The 23,855-nt window shown below is 46.1% G+C and overlaps 1 protein-coding gene across 1 annotated transcript; it reads left to right on the top strand.

Annotated features, from left to right (window-relative positions):
- Positions 1–8,568: 8,568 nt before the first annotated feature.
- Positions 8,569–23,433, top strand: dact2 (dishevelled-binding antagonist of beta-catenin 2). The gene is made up of 4 exons (XM_068044168.1): positions 8,569–8,975; positions 17,263–17,395; positions 20,907–21,209; positions 21,653–23,433. The coding sequence occupies exons 1-4, from the start codon at positions 8,748–8,750 to the stop codon at positions 23,215–23,217; spliced, it is 2,229 nt and encodes a 742-aa protein (XP_067900269.1). The 5' UTR covers positions 8,569–8,747; the 3' UTR covers positions 23,218–23,433.
- The last annotated feature ends 422 nt before the right edge of the window (positions 23,434–23,855 follow it).

The raw sequence follows: 23,855 nt of genomic DNA, 5'->3' as shown, positions 1-23,855 counted from the left end.
TTTTTGTCCTTAAGCCAATTTTTTTTTAGCCAATTGGACACTGACTCTCCTATTCCATGAGCCCCAATTTTGTTAACCAGCCTTTTATGTGTTACTTTATCAAGCGCTTTCTTAAACTCTTTCTGTGTGCTTCTTCTCCGGGGCCAATGGACAGGGGCAATGCTCCACCAGAGGCAGGCAGCTGGAGCGATCCCCACCCTTCCCAACATGGGGCCCAGTCCATTCGGGACCTTCAAATTGATCTCAGTAAAGTCTAGAAGCAGATCCACAAGAAGACTCTCCGATTTACCCACATCCCTTTCACACCAGGTGAACAACAATTAGGAGTTTGCGGCTAAAATTCATCCAGTGTTGGAGGAGCAGCCTCTTCAAGTCACCAAACAGGGGCTGCAACAAAAACAGGGGAGTTCTCCCTGGTGTCCTGGCCAACATCTATCCCTTGACCAACATCACCGAAAATATTAATTATCTGGTCATTATCTCACTGCAGTTTTTGGGAGCTTGCCATGTACAATTTGACTTATTTAAGGTAAGGGGGTAAGGTTTAGAAGGGATTTGAGGAAATATTTTTTCACCCAGAGGATAGTTGAAATCTGGAACACATGGCCTGAAGAGGTGGTCGAGGCAGGAACCCTCACACCATTTAAGAAGTATTTAGATGAGCACTTGAAGCGCCATAGCATACAAGGCTATGAGCCAAGTGCTGGAAAATGGGATTAGAATAGATAGGTGCTTCTTGGCCGGTATGGTCACGAAGGGCTGAAGGGCTTGTTTCTGTGCTGTATAACTCTATGACTGCCTTGTTTCCTACATTACAACTTCCAAAGCACATTATTGATTTTAATGTGCCTTAGGATATCTGGATTTTGTGAAAGGCACTACACAAATGTAAATTCTTCTGTGTTAGCTTTCTTAATTACATAAATACCGGTATGCACCAGTTGGGCTGAATGGAGCTGTTCATGTGCTGTATATTCTGTGTCCCTAGACTGGAGAGAGAGCGAGTGAAGGAGAGAGACCGAAAGTTGTTCACTGACAGACAATGAGTGCAGGAGCAAACATCACAGTTTGATTCTCATCTCCTGAGCCATCACCATCGCCAAAGCTGATTTTTTTTGCATGTCTCCACCGTTCTTTTATTGAGTGAGCAGGGTCCTTTATTGTCCAACTAATTCAGAAGGATCTTGGCAAATGTATTCCCAGAAACAGTTACAGAAGAACATGAGAACCTAAGAAACAGGAGTATGGAGTAGGCCATTTAGCTCTGCCATTCGGCAAGATCGGGGTTGATTTGATGAATGAGCCACCGTGGCAGTTTCTGCAGTCATCTTTACCCCTCTACAATGTGACAACGGAGTGCCACTTAACTCTAGGGGAACAACCTTTTCATCTGATCAGCTGAAAGATTCATCAAAGTGTTTTACAACACCTTGAATTTATATAGTGCTTTTAACCTAGTAAAACTTTCCCAAGGCACGTCACAGGAACATTATCAAACAAAATTAGACACTGAGCCACATAAGGAGATATTAACGTTAGGTGACCAAAAGCTTGGTTGAAGAGGTAGGTTTTGAGGAGTGTCTTAAAAGAGGAGAGAGAGGAGTTCCCAAGCTTAGGACCCAGGCAACTGAGGGCACGGCCGTCAATGGTGGGGCGATTAAAATTGAGGATGTACAAGAAGGCAGAGCACTTGAGCTTATAAAAGCTGTGTTAACGGGTCTCACCTGGGGCAATGGTAGGAATGATACAACTGGACTCAGTCATGTCTGGTTAAAAGGGAAATAAATCACATTCCCTTGTTCTGCTCACTATCCAGCAACAACTATTGGAAATGTATGTGTGCGGAAAATGGATGGGGACAAAATTAGGCTGAATTGTGATGCCCCCTTGCCTCCACTTTGAAATAACATGCCGACCCACACAAACACATGTGAGCTATCTAACCGATTATAACCTGGCAAGCAGTCAGTGCCTTCCCAAGCACCTTGGGACATTTGACTACGATAAAGGCACTATATAAATGCAAGTTGTTGTTTTTCAGGGATGAGGGAGGGAGGGGAGCAAGTGAGTGCGAAGAACACAGTGAAGGAAAAATAAATGTTCACACATTGTTTAATAACACATGGTCTTTGAGACTTGAAAAGGCATTTGAAGGATCCACCAGGTGGCAGTGTAATATCATCTTGCTACAGGATCGGGATAGTGGGATAATGTTCCCACGCTTCCAGTATGGACATGGCTCGATAATGTTATAAAGTCAAATCAGCGACTTGTGTCCCTGCTTGGCAAGGTTCTTCTCTGGAGTGGATCCTGGCAGAATGACCCCTGATGTATACAGGGAGAGACAAATATTTTCATCACATTTAAATAAAGGCATCTAATTTATACAATGCAAATGTCCTCTCGTCACCTCCTCACAAGCACATTCAGGACAAGACAAGAAGGAACTTGGCAAAAGAAACAGAGGCGAGATGGGAAGACTTTTTTAACAGCGAATTGTTGTGATCTGGACTACGCTGCCTTGAAAGGGCGGTGGAAGCAGATTCAATAGTAACTTTCAAAAGGGAACTGGATAATTTCTTGAAGGGGAGAAAGTTGGAGGGTTATGAGGAAAGAGCACAGGAGTGAGACTAATTGGTAGCTTTATCAAAGAGCCGGCATAGACATGTTGGGCTGAATGGCCTCCTTCTGTGCTGGAAGAGCCTAAGGTTTAGCGTTTCATCCTGCTGCACTCTGGGATTTGTGTAAGATCTCCCCATGAATTAGATTTCACCAACAAAAGAACAAACCAATTAGAAAGAGGGTTCAGGGCAGGTAGGTAAGTTTACGAATGAGGTTTGTTTGTCACAGACGCCCATCAGCTGCAAATTAAACATTTGGGAAATCATAGACTGAGCAGAGCCGGCGCTTAGGGAACCCCGAGTGTGAGTGTGGGCATTGTGGAGTTTAACCTGTAATAGCCATGGTGCTTGTCAGCTTCTGGTGCCCTCCCTAATCCTCTCCACCTCTCCACTGTTCTCCCCTCCTTTAAGATGCTCCTTAAAACCTACCTCTTTGACCAAGCTTTTGGTCACCTGTCCCGAATATCTCCTTATGTGCCTCAGTCTCAAATCTGATAACACTGCTGTGTCGTGCCTTGGGAATGTTTTGCTATGTTAAAGATGCTGTTTAAATGCAAGTTGTTGTTGTTGTTGTTGTTGTTGTTGCTGTGGTAGGCCCCAGGCTGGATCCCTGATCTCAGCCTATGAGGACAGTGCAGACAGTCTCCGTATCCTTGGGTCAGGGTAGGGCGAGTCACCCAGGGTTGTAAAGCATCAGCACTCTCCGGTGACCCTTCTGTGTGTGGACATTCAATGAGGCTCACATGACCGAATAGCCATTTGGGGTAACCAGAAAAAAAGTGGCGATACAATTGGCCTGGGATAGGGAAGGGCTCTCGTCGCTCATTTCTATCCAAGGACCCCTCTTGCTGGGTGATCGTCACGTGAGGACAGTATTGGCCCCAACTCGAGTGTTTCCATCCCACTTGAAGAGCAGTGACAGTCAAAACTCACACATTATCAATGGCCACAGGCTTGCACCGGAGAGCAAATAAAGAGTTAATGTCTCTGGCAAGTGAGGGAAGTAGAAACTGGAAGGTTGAGACACATGCAGGTTGGACTGTGAGCAGATTGTGGTAGCACCACCTTACTATTTACACCAAGAAAACCATCAGCAAAACAGAAATAAAACAAAAAAGGATAACGGATTATTTTGTCTCCCTTTCTTTTCTGAAGGCATTGACTGTAAGAAAGAACTTGCATTGATGTATTTTTTAAAGTTTGGTAAATCTTCTCCCTTATCTGCACAGGTGTGCGGCCATGCAGTAATCCAGAATGTTTTTTTTAATTCATGGGATGTGGGCATCACTGGCTAGGCCAGCATTTATTGCCCATCCCTAATTGCCCTTGAGAAGGTGGTGGTGAGCCGCCTTCTTGAACCGCTGCAGTCCATGTGGGGTAGGTACACCCACAGTACTGTTAGGAAGGGAGTTCCAGGATTTTGACCCAGCGACAGTGAAAGAACGGCGATATAGTTCCAAGTCAGGATGGTGTGTGGCTTGGAGGGGATCTTGCAGGTGGTGTTCACATGCATCTGCTGCCCTTGTCCTTCTAGGTGGCAGAGGTCTCGGGTTTGGGAGGCGCTGTTGAAGGAGGCTTGCTGTGTTACTGCAGTGCATCTTGTAGATGGTACACACTGCTGCCACTGTGTGTCGCTGGTGAAGAGAGTGAATGGTTAAGGTAGTGGATGGGGAGCCAATCAAGCGGGCTGCTTTGTCCTGGATGGTGCTGATCTTTTTAAGTGTTGTTGGTGCCGCACTCATCCAGACAAGTGGAGAGTATTCCATCGCACTCCTGACTTGTACCATGTAGATGGTGGACAGGCTTTGGGGAGTCAGGAGGTGAGTTACTCGCTGCAGAATTCCCAGCCTCTGATCTGCTCTTGTAACCACAGTATTTATGTGGCTGGTTCAGTTCAGTGTCTGGTCAATGGTAACCCCCAGGATGTTGATAGTGGGGGATTTGGCGATGGTAATGCCATTGAATGTCAAGGGAGATGGTTAGATTCTCTCTTGTTGGAGATGTACTACGCAGGCAACAAACAGGCCACACACAACCAACATTCCCTTTAAGATGTATGCATGCGTGGCGACAGAGCAATCTTAAAGGGACCGAGCAAAGGCAACAATCAGGGCGTGCACAACAAAGAAAAAGTAGAAGAACCACTGAGCGTGGTCACTGTTGTAAGGTATGAAACGTGGCAGTCAAATTGTGCACAGCAAGCTCCCACAAACCACAATGTGATAATGACCAGATAATCTGTTTTTAATGAGGTTGGTTGAGGGATAAATATTGACCTAGGACACCAGGGATATCTTCAAAATAGAGTTGCGGGATCTGTTACGTCCACCTGAGAGGGCAGACAGAGCCTCAGTTTAATCTCTCATCGGAAAGACAGCGCCTCAGACAGTCCATCACTCTTTCAGTTGTCAGGAGCTTGCAGCCCTCCTTGGTCTAGGAACATTGGGATAAACTGTAGATTGATTTGTAAGTGGTGTACTGAGAGAGTGCTACATTGCCAGAGATGATTTGAAGGAAAGTAGAGAATTCTCCCAGTTTCCTGGTCAATATTCCTCCCTTCTTCAACTGACACCGGCAGAAATAGAAGAACTAGTCGGTCACCTTGTTTGCTGTGTGTGACATGACTTTTGGGATTCCCAAAGAACCAGCAACTTGCATTTATATAGCACCTTTAACATAGAAAAACATCCCAAGATGCTTCACTGGAGCATTATCAGACAAACATTTGACACTAAGCCAAAGAAGGAGACATTAGGACAGGTGACCAAAAGCTTGGTCACAAAGGTAGGTTTTAAGGAGGGTCTTAAAGCAGGAGAGAGAGGTAGAGAGGTGGAGGGAGACACTCAGCAGCTGAAGGCACGGCCACCAATGGTGGCTCAAAGAAGAGTGGAATAGACGAGAGGCCAGAATTGGAGGAGTGCAGGGTTGGAGGGTTGTAGGGCTGGAGGAGATTACAGAGATGGGGAGAGGTGAGGCCATGGAGGGGTTTGAAAACAAGGATGAGAGCAGTGATTGGCATTTGACAGGTGATTGCATTACAAACGTGATTCATTGGTAGTGAAACATGTTGGGATTATGATAAACGTAGATTCTTACTTAATGAATTTTTTTTAAAGAAGTGCTTAATTGACTGTGAAACTCTTTTGGGATATCCTGAAGTTGTGAAAAGGGGTGATATAAAGGCAAGTTATTTATTTCCAGATGTTTATTTAAAATAAAGCAGGTGACTGTTTAGAAACGAGGGCGAGCTGGAAGGTCAGCCCATAGTGGTACCAGCACTGGCAACAATATCCCATTGCAACACAGGCTAAGGACAAGCAGCCCAGAACTGGTGTGTATTCAGTCTGGGTGGGGTGATTGTGGGTGGAGGGGAGGGGAGGGCTGATGGAGAATGGAGTTTGAGTTTAAAGCATCATCATTACACTTCTTTGGCCTCCTTATCTCGAGAGACAATGGATAAGCGCCTGGAGGTGGTCAGTGGTTTGTGAAGCAGCGCCTGGAGTGGCTTCATCATTATACAACAAAGCATAATTTGAGTAAATAAATCCTTAAACTGCAAAAACCATGGGACAATCCTATTCACTAAATACACAAATAAGGACTTTTAATTCATTTAACTGCTGATACAGGAAAACAACTTGCATTTACATAGCGCCTTTAATGTTGTAAACCATCCCAAGGCGTTTCACAGCTATAACATACATATGTATCAACATGAATATTTTAAACAAATAGATTTTGATTATAGTGCCAAGCATGAGGACTCATCCCTGCAGTGAATGGATGGAAGGTCCCTGCTCCAATTCCTGTCGGTGCTCAGTTGGCAACTCATCAGCCAGAGTTCTCTCCGGTACCGCCTGCTGGAAAACAATTTCCCTCCCCTGGTCAAATAGCATGCCAACACTGAACTGTCTGGTCTCAACAAATGAAGAACGGTCACTCGGGTGAGGTACCTGAGGCTGATGAGAGGCCATTGAAATTAACATCAGCGAGGAGACAATGCGTTCTGGAGGAGAGGACAACAGGCTATTTTGCATTATTGTTCTCAAAGTTCAGACACTGCCTTTCCCTCCAGAAGAGTCAATGTCTCACCTTCCACTACCTTCCCTCGCACCCCCCTCACCTCCTTTCCCATTCCTGTGATAAAGGCCATTGTTGTTACTGTAGATAGAATGAGTGTATAACGATTGGTAATGGGAATCAAATCACATTCTTGGATTCCTGCTGTATCCAGGATCACCATACAGAATCTGTGAAAATGCTGAAGGGTCCTTTATAGCTTGGGTCTTATCAACATAAAATGGCCATGGCTCAGCAGGGAGCAATAGAACCTCTGCGTCAGAAAGCTGTGGGTTCAATCCCCACTCCAGAAGCTCCATAATGTAATCCTGGTTGGGACTCCAGTGCAGCACTGAGGGAGTGCATGTGAGACATTAAACAGAGGCCCTGTCTGCCCTCTCAGGTGGATGTACAAGATACCAAGGTACTATCTTGGAGATGAGGTGTGGAGTTCTGCCCAGAATCATGGCCAATGTTTATCCCTGAACCAACATTCAAGACAGATGATCTGGTCATTATCACATCACAGTTTGTGGGATCTTGCTGTGCATAACTTAACTGCTGCCATCTACAAAATGCGCTGCAGCAACTCACCAAGGCTCCTTCGACAGCACCTTCCAAACCCGCGACCTCTTCCACCTAGAAGGGCAAGGGCAGCAAATGCACGGGAACATCACCACCTGCAAGTTCTCCTCCATGTCACACACCATCCTGACTTGGAACTATATCACCGTTGCTTCACTGTCTCTGGGTCAAAATCCTGGAACTCCCGTCCTAACAGCACTGTGGGTATACCTACCCCACATGGACTGCAGCGGTTCAAGAAGGCAGCTCACCACCACCTTCTCAAGGGCAATTAGGGATGGGCAATAAATGCTGGCCTGGCCAGCGACGCCCACATCCCATAAATGAATTTAAAAAGTTCCTACGTTACAACAGTGACTACTTCTGAAAAGTACTTCTTTGGCTGTGAAGCACTTTGGGACATCCTGTGGTTGTGAAAGGTGCTATCTAAATGCAAGTCTTTTTTACATCTATTTCCAGTCTATGTAAAGCTATTACTGATTCTGCTTCCTGCAGTATTCCTGACCGGGCATTCCATACCTTCACAAACCTCTACGTTAAAAAAAAATCCTACAGGGTTTTTGAGAGAAGGGGAATAATACTGGGACTGTGCAATAGGGGATTCTGGAAAAATCCTCGAGAGAGAGTTCTGATGAAACGTTAACTCTGTTTCTCTCTCCACAGATGCTGCCAGACCTGCCGAGTATTTCCAGCACTGTTTTTATTTCATATTTCCAGCATCTGCAGTATTTTGCTTTGGCTTTATTTCTTAGAAGGAGGCCATTTGGCCCATTGAGTCCATGCCAGCTCTCCACTGCGCTATCCAGCCACAACCACCCCACCCCACCCCACCCCAGCACCTGCCTCTCAATCCCAGTAGCCCTGCAGATTTATTCCCTTCAAATGGCCATCCAATTTCCTTTTGAAGTCATTGGTTGTCTCCACTTCCACTACCTACTGTGTAAAGAAAGGTTCTTCCTCACACTTCCCCCTGCACCCCTTGCCCAAAACTTTCAATCTGTGTCCCCTAGTCCCTGTGCCATTAGTTAATGGGAACAGTTTTTCCTTGTCTAATTTATCTCTGTCTCAGCATCTCCTGTGTATTGAGAAGGGAAGTGTCTATCTTTTAAACGGGATGCATTTGCAAACAGGCAGTTGGATTTGGGGAGTGAGTGGGCAGGTCCCAGGAGCTGATGACGATCAGGGTGTCAATCTATTCTCGCCAATTGAAGGCTGGCTTATGATTTTAGGACGGGGGCGGGCAGAGATGATCAGAGAGATTGCTTTGAGTAGGTGGCTTAGGGCACAGTTTGCTGGCAAGCACGTTAGGGATTGAACTGATAAGTAGATGCTCTCTCTCTACCGTGTCCATTGAATTAGTTCCCTGTGTGTAAGATTCTGAACCAGCCTTTCTCTGTGTGGACACTGAACCTGACCATCCCCCCCTCCCTACACACCACTTTCCTACAGTTAAAGGGGGCACCCTGTCAGGCTCAATGCACGATGTTAAATCGGAGGCATAGGTCCACCTTTTCGGCCGCCTTTGACCGTTGCAGGGCTGGCGAGAGGCTGCAGGCAGCGTTGGCCGGGCTGCAGGAGCTTGACCTGCTGAAGCAGAGGCAGAGGCAGCTGGTGAGAGCGGCGCTGGAGACGGAGACCCCCAGAGCGAAGGAGAGCTACACAGAGGAGGAGCGCTTAGAAACCACCCTGAACTTCCTGAAAGAGCAACTGGTAAGGAATTCCCTCAAACCCACTCTGCCACAAACAACTTCTTATCTGACAGCTGCAATTTTAAGGCAACACATCCATACTTTTTTTCCCCGTTTTATTTCCGGTCATCATTTGGGATGTTTCTCCTTTTTTTTAATAAGAGCAATCCTGTGTTTAAATGACTTTATAACGAGTTGCTTTCAGAGATGATAGAACTTTACTGCTCAACTAGAAACAATTAAATTATCCAGACATTCGACTTCAATATTTGTGTTTTGCTTTACTGTGGATACATTATACATTAATAAAATGCATTAGATATTTCTAAACCTGATATATATGTTTAAGAGATATTCTGTATATTATGAAATAGACGTTTTTCTCAGGATTGTGTATAAGGGTTCCAACAATTATTTGTTTGAGTTATGAATACATCTATTTAATAATTATTTATATGCAAGGGCTATTTGTGTATTTAAAGGTTCTCCTAATGTTTTAAGAATTTTGCAAATATTAGAATTTTTTTATATGTTTATTTATTTTTATTATATATATATATATATAAAGCTATATATATATAAAGCTATATGTTTAGGAGTTAGATATGGTTATATTTCAAAGTATGACCCTTGCATAAAAACTTATATTTAAAGATTATAGCAATATATGTTAGGATTAAATAGAAGGGTGTACATGCATATATATAAGGGTTTTATATACATTTACAGTTAATTCTTGCTGAATATTTGGCCGCAGATCGTGACTAAAGTTAAGACTCAGAAATATTCCAAACTTTCACAAGTCAGAGGTTCATGCAAACATAAATAAAACATTCATAGTTTTAATATTTAAAATAACATAGCCCTGGATTAAATGGTGAAAGCGCCCCACGACGGATAACACTCGCCAGTGCTTCACCCCTTGGTTGATCAGCCCCTGTCCTTGGTGTGTGGTGTCTCGCGGCGAATTAAGTGTCCCTGATTGGGACATCAGGTTTCAATCCACATCGAACGGGATACACATTCGCGCTCACAGCGGCGTTCCCACAAGCCGGTCTGTCCACACTTAAAACATCAACAGCTCATCAACTGAGTGTGAATTCTGGGCAGGGCTCCTTCCGAGCCCCTGGTCCCAGCTCTCAAGTGACAATTGCTCTCTCGAGTGCTGCTGACTTCTCATTCATTTGCAGATGTTCAGTCCTCTCCACACCATCCCCCTCCCCTCTTAATCCTCCAAGGGGGACATCCCAACCTTTTCCACCAACAGGATTCCACAGTCAATACCAAACTCCAAAAGTGTTTACAAAATGCTTTTAATCCATTTTAAAACCCTGAGAATTATTTCCTTGTGAAAAGAACGACTTGTATTTATATAGCACCTTTCACCACCTCAGGATATCCCAAAGTGCTTTACAGACAATGAAGCACGTTTTGAGGTGTAGTTACTGTTGTAGGAAAGGTGGCAGCCAATTTATGCACAGTAAGCTCCCACCATCAGCAATGTGATAATGACCGGATAATCTGATTTAGTGATATCAGCCAGTGATATTGGCTGATGTTGGGAATATTCCCCTACTCTTCTTCGAAATAAGTCATTGAAGGTGGCCGGACAGGTTGAGAGAGCAGTTAATAAAGCATACAGTATCCTGGGCTTTATTCTTTCTTTTGGGCCTCCTTATCTCGAGGGACAATGGATACGCGCCTGGAGGTGGTCAGTGGTTTGTGAAGCAGAGCCTGGAGTGGCTATAAAGGCCAATTCTAGAGTGACAGGCTCTTCCACAGGTGCTGCAGAGAAATTTGTTTGTTGGGGCTGTTGCACAGTTGGCTCTCCCCTTGCGCCTCTGTCTTTTTTCCTGCCAACTACTAAGTCTCTTCGACTCGCCACAATTTAGCCCTGTCTTTATGGCTGCCTGCCAGCTCTGGCGAATGCTGGCAACTGACTCCCACGACTTGTGATCAATGTCACACGATTTCATGTCGCGTTTGCAGACGTCTTTATAGCGGAGACATGGACGGCCGGTGGGTCTGATACCAGTGGCGAGCTCGCTGTACAATGTGTCTTTGGGGATCCTGCCATCTTCCATGCGGCTCACATGGCCAAGCCATCTCAAGCGCCGCTGACTCAGTAGTGTGTATAAGCTGGGGGTGTTGGCTGCTTCAAGGACTTCTGTGTTGGAGATATAGTCCTGCCACCTGATGCCAAGTATTCTCCGAAGGCAGCGAAGATGGAATGAATTGAGACGTCGCTCTTGGCTGGCATACGTTGTCCAGGCCTCGCTGCCGTAGAGCAAGGTACTGAGGGCACAGGCCTGGGCTTTATTAATAGGGGCATAAAGTACAAGAGCAAAGAGGTTACATTGAACTTGTATAAGACACTAGTTTGGCCTCAGCTGGAGTATTGCATCCAGTTCTGGATGCCGCACTTTAGGAAAGATGTGAGGGCATTGGAGAGAGTACAGAAAAGATTCATGAGAATGGTTCCAGGGATGAGGAATTTCAGTGATAGATTGGAGAAGTTAGGACTGTTTTTCTTCGAGAAGAGAAGGCTGACAGGTGATTTGATAGAGGTATTCAAAATCATGGGTTTGGACAGAGTAGATAGAGAGAAACTGTTCCCACTTGTGAAAGGATCAAGAACGAGAGGGCACAGATGTAAAGTAATTGGTAAGAGAAGTAAAAGTGACATGAGGAAAAACTTTTTCACGCAGTGAGTGGTTAAGGTCTGGAATGTGCTGCCTGAGAACGTGGTGAAGGCAGGTTCAATTGAAGCATTCAAAAGGGAAATAGACAGTTATATGAAAAGGAAGAATGTGCAGGGTTTTGGGGAGAAGGCGGGGGAATGGAAGTGAGGGAGTTGCTCTTTCAGAGAGCCAGTGCAGACACGATGGGCTGAATGGCCTCCTTCTGCACTGTAACAATTCTGTGAATAGCACTGTGGGATCTTTCATGTCCACGTGAGCGATTAGACAGGGCCTCGGTTTAAGGTCTCATCCGAAAAGCGGCACCTCCAACAGTGCAGCACCCCCTCAGTATGGAGTAATATGACGAATTTAACTCGGGGGCGGAGAGAGGGCGCAAAATATTTCAGATCAGCTGGTGGTTGACTGTTCACCGAGGACACCTTTCACATTAGACAAGAAGATAAGATAAAGATGTTTAGGAAATCAAAGAAAGGAAGAAATGCTCTTTGAGAAGAATGGGACATTGAAGTGGAGGGAATGACTATGATAAGCAGCAGGCATACCAGTTAATTAAAGACAGACAGGGAACAGTTGCCTTTAAGACCAGCCTCCTCCTTGGCCGAGTTGTCTGATTAAAAAGCTGTAGGTTGGCAAGTCTCTCATAATTGTGTGTTTCCAGGTTGTGAGGATACCTATTCATTCATAGATTGGCGTAACTTCTTAAAGGTGTGATTTCTCCTTTTGTTCTGAAGTATTTAGTCCAGTTTCACAGCACTTCCTGACAGTTTGTGCCCTTTCTCTACAGTGGGGCATTGTTTGATGGTGCCACTCACTCTCTGGTACCTGTCCTGAGTGAGTTGGGGCAGTTGAATGGCATCAGTCGTGGCTCAGCAACTTAGTTGCTAACACTCCTGCGTCTGCGTTACAAAGTTCAAGTCCCACTCCTGTACTCGAGGGCAAAATCAAGGCTGACGCTCTGGTACATCCCTGAGAGAGTGCTATGCTGTCTCTTGGGTGCAAAATTAAACTGAGGCCTTGTCTGCCCTTTCAGGTGGCGGTATAATATCCGTGATGCTGTTTTGAAGAACAGGGAAGTTGTCCCTGGCCAATATTTATTCCACAATCAATATCACAAAAACAGATTATTTGGTGATTATCATGCAATCTGTTTTTTGGGAGCTTGCTGTGCACAAATTAGCTGTCAAGTTTCCTCCATTGCAACAGTCACTACACTTCAAAACTGCTTCATTGGCTGTAAAGTGCTTTGAGACGTCCAGTGGTCAAGAAAGGCGCTGTATAAATGCAAGTCTTTCTTTAAGTGTCAATGTTATTCAGGGGCATCTGCTGAGTGACCCGGTCCTCACCCTCTGTTCTCACGCCTGCACTTTCCACTAGAGATTGCTTAAAAAAAAAACTTGCATTTACATAGCGCCTTTCAAGACCTCATGACATCCCAAAGCATTTCACCGTCAATGAGGTTGTTTTGAAGTGCAGTGACTGTTGTAATGTAGGGAAACATGACAGCCAATTCTCCCCTCCTATCCTGACAGTGTGGACCATTCCATGAGTGCCTCTCCCAAATGAGCATTTTGTATTTGTCCATCAGACAGGACTGACAGTGACTGCTTGACTGTGAGAGGCATCACAGCCAAGCCTGATCTTGTCCTCACCTAACGCATGGGCATTGGCTAGCAAAGGGTCACCGGGTAGCAGTGAAGAGTGAGGCCACCTTGTGCCTCCTCCCTAGACATAGGGACTGAGGTCAGATGTGGCACCCTTAACTGCCACCTGGCTGAAGTCAGCTGCCTCCAAGCTGACTGGGACTGTGCAGGCGTTTTCTGGCCCATGTGGGCTCAGCTACGTCCTGTCTTTCCCAACTGAGCAAGCACGGAAGCTGAGCAGCAGATTGAAAGGTGAAGCACAAAGTCTGGCATTAGTGACTAGAGAAGCTGGGATTGTTCTCCTTTTAGAGCAAAGAAGGTTGAAGGGAGATTTAATAGAAGTGTTCATAGAGTAGATAGGGAGGAACTGTTTACACTGGCAGGATGGTTAGTAACCAGAGGACACAGATTTAAAGGAATTGGCAAAAGAACCAGTGGGGTGATGAGGTTTTGTTTGAAATGCAGGGAGTTGTGGTGATCTGGAATGCGCTATCTGAAAGGGCGGTGGAAGCAGATTCAATAATAACTTTCGAAAGGGAATTGGATATATACTTGCAAAAGAAAGATTTGCAAGGCTACAGGGAAAGAGCTGGGATGTGGGATTAACTGGAGAGCTCTTTCAAGGAGCCAGCACAGGAATGCTGGGCCGAATGGCCTCCTCCAGTGTGAAATGATGGGCACCAGCAATGTATGAAATGACACTTATTTCCTTCAAAACCTGGAGCGTGACGAGGTTGTAGGTCATGCAGGCAGATTACATAGTATTTTTGCTTTCATCTTCCTCGTGTCAGTTTTAACTGCTGTACATAGCTGCTCCTCGCTCTCACTCACGCGCTCTCTCTCTCTCTCTCTCCCCAAGCTCATTTTGAAAGCTATCATTATAGGAAACTGAATACTTGCATCACATAATCACGATTAATGTCTTTGTTTTTCTTGAAATGACTGAAATGAGATCTTTACGATGCACTAAATTATCAATGACCGCTGTATATCTTCGGGACGGTTTTTGTGACCTGCTGTCATTAATCAGAAAAGTCTAGACATCAAGATGCTTTGGCTGCACATCAGTCAGTTCTTGAAGTGGATTCAGGTCATTGCGAAACTGTAAACAGTCACACCAAAAATAAATCACCTTAGACTCTCTCATTCCAGGACGTAACTCCATCTCCAGTTTCCTTTTCATTGGATGGTTTCATTTCGGAAAAGAGATACATAAGTTATTTCTTTTTGAATAACAAACACCCCTGAATCCTCAGTTGGTAAACGTGTTTCCCAGTCTGGGTACTAATCTGTACAGATCAGGAAGGAACTGTGCTGAAATGTACCCCATACATGTTCTACGTAAGATGTCAGCTGTAGTTTAGTGGGTAGTGTTTTCATCTGAGTCAGAGGATTGTAGATTCAAGGCCTGCTCCAGGAACTTAAGCACAAATCTCTCGGGCTGATGCTTTAGGGGAGTGCTGCATTGTCAGAGGTGCCAGCTTTTGGGTAAGATGTTGAACTGAGGCCCTGTCTATCCTTAGTGTTAGAGGCAAAGGATCGAGTGGGACAATTCAAAGAAGAGCAGGGAAATTCTCCCTGGTGTCTTTGTCAGTGTTTATCCTTCGACCACCATTTCTAAGAACAGAGGAGCTGATCATTATCACATTGCTGTATATACACGTATGTTGGTCTTTTATGGGAGGTTCCTGTGCACAAATTGACTGCCGGGTTTCCTACATTACAACAGTGACTACACTTCAAAAAGCACTTCATTGGTTGTAAAGTGCTCTGGGACATCCTGAGGTTGTGTAAAAGCAATATATAAATGCACGTTCTTTTTTTCTCCCTTTTATGTAAAGAGATAGCAGGGGATCTTCGGTGAATGGGGATCCATAACCTTTATGAACAGCGCTCTCTCTCTCCAGTTTACCTTTCTTCCTGCCTTGCAAGTCCAGAGTCCCAGGATTCTCCTGGGTAAAAGGATGGGAATGAATTCAGCAATTTTAGTTTTAATGGGAGGAGGAATAGAGGCACAAACTGGAGTCAATCCAGGGACAGGTGACATGATGGAGGAACCATCGTGTTCTATGGTTAGATGGGCTGAATGTTTTTTTTATTTGTTCATGGGATGTGGGCATCGCTGGCTAGGCCAGCATTTATTGCCCGTCCCTAATTGCCCTTGAGAAGGTGGTGGTGAGCTGCCTTCTTGAACCGCTGCAATCCATCTGGTGTCGGTACACCCACAGTGCTGTTAGGAAGGGAGTTCCAGGATTCTGACCCAGCGACAGTGAAGGAACGGCGATATAGTTCCAAGTCAGGATGGTGTGTGGCTTGGAGGGGAACTTGCAGGTGGTGGTGTTCCCATGCATCTGCTGCCCTTGTCCTTCTAGGTGGTAGAGGTCGCGGGTTTGGAAGGTGCTGTCTAAGGAGCCTTGAGTTGCTGCAGTGCATCTTGTAGATGGTACACACTGCTGCCACTGTGCATCGGTGGTGGAGGGAGTGAATGTTGAAGGTGGTGGATGGGGTGCCAATGGGGGCTGCCTCCCTCATTGCTTTTTTTCAAACAATATACTCTATTCATAAAATTTTTAAATTTGCAAGACATTTGGCGGCACAGTGGCGCAGTGGTTAGCACCGCAGCCTCACAGCTCCAGCGACCCAGGTTCAATTCTGGGTACTGCCTGTGTGGAGTTTGCAAGTTCTCCCTGTGACCGCGTGGGTTTTCTCCGGGTGCTCCAGTTTCCTCCCACATGCCAAAGACTTGCAGGTTTGATAGGTTAATTGGCCATTGTAAATTGCCCCTAGTATAGGTAGGTGGTAGGGGAATTAAGGGAAGGTGGGGATGTGAGAGGGTAATGGGATTAGTGTAGGATTAGTATAAATGGGTGGTTGATGGTCGGCACAGATCCGGTGGGCTGAAGGGCCTGTTTCAATGCTGTATCTCTAAATAAAAATAAAAAAATAAAATAAAATAAACTAAATAAATAAAAGTTCAAATTGTCATACGTAAAGTGCAATACAGATCAATTTCTTTCAATACTATATGTGGTACTCTGAGGAGACAATTGTTATATTTACAATCTTCATTCCCTGTCAAACATTCTCTGGTGTATACAGCCCGAGGGGTTTTACACAGGTTCCAGCCCCTCAGTTCACTATGGTGGGAGGACCTTACACAGTGGTCTTTCCCCATTGAGCCTTTGCGGCGGCCGCCCCAAGCTTTAGTGCACGTAGTCCTGGACCTTGGAATGTGCCAGTCTGCAACACTCAGTCGTGGACAACTCTTTTTACACTGGAAGACCAGCAGATTTCGGGCAGACCAAAGTACTTCTTTCACTGAATTGATGGTCCTCCAGCAGCAGTTGACATTATCTCAGTGTGTGATCCTGGGAACAGCCCGTAGAGCAGAGAGTCCTGCATTACGGAGCTGCTCGGGAAGAACCTCGACAAAAAAACACTGCATCTCTTTCCAGACCTGCTTTGCAAAGGCAGATTCCAGAAGGAGGTGGACGACGGTCTCTTTCCCACCACAACCTCCTCGAGGGCAGCGTGCGGAAGCGCTAAGACTGAGTGTGCGTGAAGGATCTGACTGGGAGGGTCCTTCTCACCACCAGTCTTGGTGCCTGTTTGAAAGTTTTGGCAATAAGGCATTCTGCCAAATGAGTTTGACAGTATGCTTAGGGAACCATCCGACAGGATCCACCACCTCCTTTTCCCGCAGGGCCCCGAGAATGTTACGTGCAGACCACTGCCTGATTATCTTTATAGGGACACAAGCACGAAGCATGTACACCTGTGATACAGAGAGGATCCATTTATATTAAACCAGGGCTGTGTAGGTCTGTTATCCATAGCCTTTCAATAATGTAAAACAGTTGAAATCGACTCATGTAACTTTCCTTTCCCAGCTGAATGTCAAGAGTAGATTGTGTTTAAAATTTCTGGGGGGCGTTTTTTGAGTAAACTGCCCTTGTTTGTTTTCCAGTCGCATTTAAGAAAACAAGATGTGGGTCTGAAAATTCATCTTCTACAGTTGGACCGACAGATTAGCGAGCTGAAGCTTGATGTCAACAAGGCTTCCACGGAGCAGCTGGAGAGTGACAGCAGGCCGAGTTCGGGTAATGTTTGAAGGGCAGTAGCTTTGTGCTGTGGAATCGAACGTGTTGGGGCTTCCCAGAATTTTAGAGAGTCTCCTGTCTACACGATGGGGCATACCACATAACTGTGCATGCTTGTCGGAACATAGGAACAGGATGAGGCCATTCAGCCCCATCGAGTCTGGACCGCCATCCAATTAGATCACAGCTGACCTAGATCTTAAACTTCATCTACTTGCCTTGGTTCTATAAATCTGACAGTGACCATTTACTTACTACCATTGGCTGTTAGCTACCCAATGACTAAGTGGGGCAAAATTATGAAAGAATTTGATATGGTAGATGTAGAAAAGATGTTTCTACTTATAGAGGAGTCTAAAACTAGACACCATGAATATAAGATAGTCACTAATAAATCTAATAAGGCATTCAGGAGAAATGTCATTACGCAGAAAATGGTGAGAATGTGGAACTCACTACCACAGGGAGTAGCATAGGTGCATTTAAGGAGAAGCTAGATGAGTAGATGAAGGGAAAAGGAAAAAATGGTTATGGTGAGAGGCTCGTGTGGAGTACAGATGCCTGTATAGATGTGTTGGTTGAATGGCCTGTTCGTGCACTTTGTTTAATTTAAAATTGTCATTGTTTTATACACACTTTATGTATCAGCCGTGACTCAGTTGGCAGCACTCTCACCTCTGAGTCACAAGGTTCCGGGTTCAAGTCTCACTCCAGGACTTGAGCACAAAAATCAAGGCTGATATTCCAGTGCAGTACTGAGGGTGTGCTGCACTGTCAAAGGTACCATCTTTCAGATGAGATATGAAACCGAGGCCCCACCTGCCTACTTGGGTGGATGTAAAAGATCCCATGGTGCTATTTTGAAGAAGAGCAGGGGAGTTCTCCCCAGTGTCCTGACCAATGTTTATCCCTCAATCGACATCACTAAAACAGATTATCTGATCATTATCACATTGCTGTTTGTGGGAGCTTCCTGTGCCCAAATTGGCTGCCACGTTTCCTACATTACAACAATAACTACACTTCAAAAAGTGCTTCATCAGCTGTAAAGCCCTTTGAGATGTCTGGTGGTTGTGAAAGACGCTATATAAATGCAAGTCTTTTTGTGTTGAACTGGATTTGAAAATAATGGAGGATAAAGCAGTCCTTTTTCCAATGTTCCTGTCTCTGTGCTTTACTCCTGTCAGATCTTACTGCAATGACCGTGCACTTCAGCAGACACCTTATTGAATGAATAATATCATGTGCTCCACAACAAGACTCCCTCTGTTGAATAAGTAACACAACAGCATGATATAAGGCTGGCAACTACACACTGCAACCTAATTGCACAAATGCTTCGTACGTTTGTATCGGGTTCCTTGTCCTGCTGTGCTTGTACAATAGCATCTCCCAGCCTATTCTATAGGCTCCAGTTTGGAACAGTATGATCAGGTGTGTGTCTGGCTGCTTCCTGTGGGCTCTTGTGCCAGCTCAGTCATATTCTTAATAAAGCCATTGCAGTAAAATGCAACCCAAGAGCTGTTTCTATTTTAAGGTTGCTCTGATGCTTAACACTGTTAAGTCCCTTCCACTTTAGTTAGAGGGCCTCAGACATGAGAAGTAATCCTAATGCTTTCACCCTCCAGGCAGGCAGATTCCAACAGACTTGCTCAAGCAGCAGAACAGTCAGCCATTCCTTTTTGTTCTTATTAGACCTAACATACGACACGAGCATTGGTGCTGTGCACAAGATTTATAGTAACAGTCCGTTCCTTTTACTTGGAGTGTCACATCTCATGTTCAACATGGCAGTTGAAGCCTAGACTCAACCTGGGTCATCTTGTGAGACTCCAGCCCCAGCCTGTATGCTATTGTCCCATCAAAGCCCATCTCTCTCGAACATTAGTTAACTCTCCTCATGGCTTCTAATTACTCTTTGATCCCAATAGTAGCTCATCTATTGCATCTTCTACATTATGTGGTTGCTAATTCCAGTAATCATCACTTTTGGAGGTAGCATTGTTCCTCCTTGCCCCCCACATCTATTTAAACATTTTCCTTTATCTTCTCCTTTCTTGACTGACTCTGACGTAATCATAGATTGTTAGAAACATACTGCACAGAAGGAGGCCATTCAGTCCATCGTGCCTGTACTGGCTCTTTGAAAGAACAGTCAAGCTTAGTCCCACACTCCTGTTTTTTGTCCATAACCCTGTAACTTCCTCATCCTGAAGTGCCTGTCAAACTCTCTTTTTAAAAATTATTTGTGGAATAGGTTTCCACCTCCAATTCACGTAGAACATTCCAGATCCTGACAACTCTGAGTGAAAAGATGTCTTCCCATCTCCCCTCCAGATCATTTGTCAATGATTTTGAATCTATGGCTTCTGGTTTTTGACCAGAGGGAATAGTTTTTCTCTATCAAAGCCTCTCAGCGTCTTGTAAACCTCTATTTGGTCACCTCTTAACCTTCTCTGTTTCAGGGAGAACAGTCCTAACTTTTCCAACCCCTCTTTGTAACCAAAGTCCCTTATCTGTGATCACATCCTGGTAAACCTCCTCTGTATCCTTCCTAAGGCCTTTACATCTTTCCTGAAGTGTGGAGCCTAGAATTGTCCACAATACTCCAGCTGAGGCCTAACTAGTGACTTATAAAGTTCCAGCATGATTACTATCATAATATTCCGAATTTATCAATGACACAATTGCACATTTTAATGGTCTTCCAAGGCAGCAGAATTTAAGCTTCTCCAGTCTCTCCTCAGTCCCTCCCCTTTATCCTTGGGATCAATCTTGTTCTTGCCTGCACCCTTTTCAGTGCAAGTTTATTAAATGAGGTGGTCACCAAACTGAGCTCGTTCCCCTCAGCCTGGTCTGGATGCACTGTAAAGCCTCGGTGTCTCTTCTGTGTGCTTGTGCTCTTTGGTTGAGGCTTTCCCTAAATCCTAATATCATATTGACTGGAAATGGAAGATGAGCTCGTCTATCTTGGGTCCCTTTGCAATTCTCCCAGTGACGACTCAATTCTGTAAAATCCGTCGATCACGTAATGCAGATAGTGAGATGAAGTCAGGTGGGAGGAGGCTTGTGTGGAGCATGAACACTAGCACGGACTGTTTCTGTGCTGCAAATTCTATGTAATGCTTTTACATTTCTCAGTGTTAAATTTTTCTTTTGAAATAGCAAAACTGATCCAAATCCTTTTGTAAACTTCTTAAAGCATTCTCTTTGTCGACTGCACTTTGTACATCTGTAGTATCTTCCTTTTCTGATTAACAGGTCATTGACCTGAAATGTTAACACATTCTCTGTCTTTCTCTGTGTGTGTGTGTGTGTGTCTCTCTCTCTCTCTCTCTCTCTCTCTCTTTTTTTTCCCCCCACCACAGACAGTACCCGGCCTGCTGAGTGTTAGCAGCATTTTTCATGTCCTATTTCAGGTCTCCAGTAATCGCAGTGTTTCAATTACTGTGGTGTTCCATGGGTTTTGTAATGCTTATTGTCTACGTGTTATTTTGTTTCTGATCTGCAGGTTTTTATGAGCTTAGTGATGCGGGCTCCTGCTCCCTATCCAACTCCTGCACTTCCATGTACAGCGAGAGTACATCCTCTTCCCAGGGCAGCCTGCTGTACTGCAGCCAGTCAGCCGACACCAAGGGCAGCCGATTGGAGGACCGTCCACGATCAGCCGATGAGGTCATTGTGCAGTCGGCAGCCTTCAAGCAGCAAGGGCCCGGCAGGCGACCGGGGAGAGGCATCAAAACCACCGCCGAGCCAGTGCTCACTTTTAACATTGGGAAACTAGGAGTCCCCAGGCCGAGACCAGTTTCTACAGGTAGTGTGGACACTCCCTCTTACCGTTGAGTGGAGAGAGACCGACTGCCTGGGGAGGGGGGGTGATTGGAGGGGAGAGACTGCCTGTTGAGGGGGGAGGGGAGACACTGACTGTCCAGAGGGGAGAGACCGACTGTCGAGGGAGGGAGGGGGGGAGAGAATGTCTGTCGAGGGAGGTAGGGGAGAGACTGAATGTCTGGGGGGGGAGGGGAGAGTGTCTGCTGGGGGAGGGTCGTGAGACTGTCTGTTGAGAGTGGGGGAGGTGAGAGACCGAATGTTGGGGTGCGGGGATGGGGAAAGATCAAATGTCGGGGGGGAAGGGGGAGGGATTTGCCCACCAACTGATAAAGGAATAGAGACCAAATGACGGGACCTAACTGAAAAAACAAAACGATGAACAGTGATTCTCAATATGGTGACGTGTATATCTCATTCGTGATACAGGTGATTTGGAGAGATTCGTACCATCACCACAAAGAGATCCTCCCAGTGTGTCCAATTTGAACGTGTGTCCGTCTGTGTACCCAGGGAGTGACCTGCAGTTCCAAGTGGCAGATCAAAAGTATCAACGTGACCTGGTCTCCAAGAGCAGCAGTGAGGTGTACAATTACCCCAGTCCCCTACATGCCTTGGCCCTGCAGAGCCCTTTGTTCTGTCTGACTGAGCAGGTGCTTAGGCCGACCAGCACCACACCGCCTAATCCAGCAAGTAGGCCTGTCCCATTTGAAACCAGACCTGGCCACGTAAATAAGCAAACCCAGCGTTGCTCAGGGGGGATCAACAAGGCCACCATGGACCGAGACCCTGAAACAAGTCCAAAAGCTGCGGCACAAGAAAAGGACATTTCACTCTCCACCATGACAGTGAGGGGGCGACTTGAGAAGCTCGGAGGCCTACAATGGGGCCGCAGCTGGAGAAATGAAGGATTTCCAGTAGAAAGCGCTGAGGGGTTGAGGCAGCAGGAGGCAACTAGCTGTTCCATGATTCCACCCTCGACTAATCAGCGGGGGCATGAGTCTAAGGCCGCCAGCAGTGATTATCCATTCAGATTGCGGGCGAAGGCCTTGCCCGTGGTCAGTGTTTCAGGGACCTGCTCAGGCCTGAGCGATTCCAAAGGCCTCACATGCGAGCTGCCTCAGAGGACCAACCAGAGGTCAGGGGGCACGGCAGGAAAAGGCGGGGAAGCCGTGCCCAAGAGTGAGTTCGTTCATGCCAAGTTTGTGCCCGCAGAGTCCCGGCACCGAGTGCAGGTCCTGTCGGCCAGTGGCAAGACCAAAGTGGCCAAGATCAAGAAGAGGAACAGTGAGACGGCACGGGCTGGCAAGAGGCTGACCACCCGAGCTGCTGGGGCTTTCAGATCCCCAGCCGAGGGGGATCGTGCTTGCAGGAGTGCTGCCATGGTAACTGCTAGTGCTGGCCTGGAAGCCCCAGGCCGCTCGTGCTCGGAGTCCAGTCTTCATCCCATGTGTGACAGGCTGGAGTTCCAGGGCCGGGCCCTCTGCGGGCTCCCCACACCCACAGCTGGCGAGGAAGGAACGATGGCCAAACAATGGCGCTGGCAGTCGTCCATCGAGATATTCCCCAGAGCCCCGGCCAGCCAGTTGTGCTTTGGTCCCCAGCGGCAGAGGGCAGGGAGACGCTGGGCAGCACGTATGATGAGCTTCAGCCGGGCGCGGATGGCCAGGCATCCCGGTGCCCGCAGCGAGTCAGACCAATCAGAATACTCGGCTGAATGTGCCTCGCTGTTCCACTCCACCATTGCCGAGAGCAGCGGGGATGAGTGCAGTGACCACACGGCCAACTGCTTCGGCGACAGCGAGTCGAGTGGGAGTGAGGGCTGCCCGAGCGTGGACCAAGTGGACGGGCGCCCCCTCGTCTGGCCTGAGGGCGCGGGAAGCCGGGGCCTCCGCTCTGAGGCCAGGATTTGCCGCATAAAGGCATCAAAAGCTTTGAAGAAAAAGATCAGGAGATTCCAACCCGAGGCCTTAAAGGTTATGACCATGGTTTAGGGGCGTGGACCCTTGGCGTATCCCGCGGTGACAGCACGCTGGGCATTGTTGTCCCGAGAAACAAAAGAAATTACCTTTTAAAAGGAGAGCGACATCCAGTCGTGAACTGCAAATGACCCTTGTGTTAGGGCAGGTCTTCTACCAGTTACTAAATGGGCCCAGTCTTAACTGACTTGTCTTTTTACTTGTATAATAATTAATGTTGTAAGGGCGTTGTGTGACAATAAGAATAAAAATACTCCATTGTAATATTGAAGTTGTGTCGCTGTTTTTGTGTTTCGGTGCTTAACGAGGCGATGGACGTGCAGGGCAACAGGTGTAAACTCTCAGTGCAAGGTCTACTGTTCCAGGTCACTTTGGAGAGTTTGAAAGTTTCTTGTCAAGATACTAGGAAGCGCAAGGGAAATATTAGGCCATTAACCATAAGACGCATCACATTCAACATTTTAACCCAAAGGATAATATTGTTGTGGAATAAAATAACAGGAAGAACCACGAAAGAAACTGTGTATAAATGGATTCAACAACCCAACTTGCACCCAAAACAGATTATCACTGCAGTATGTGGGAGCTTGCTGAGTGCAGATTTCCTACATTGCAACAGTGACGACACTTGAAAAGTAGTCCATTGGCTGCAA

The sequence above is a fragment of the Heterodontus francisci genome, chromosome 13 (assembly GCF_036365525.1).
Source record: "Heterodontus francisci isolate sHetFra1 chromosome 13, sHetFra1.hap1, whole genome shotgun sequence".
NCBI lineage: Eukaryota > Metazoa > Chordata > Chondrichthyes > Heterodontiformes > Heterodontidae > Heterodontus > Heterodontus francisci.
This window is presented reverse-complemented; position numbering and strand designations above follow the sequence as displayed.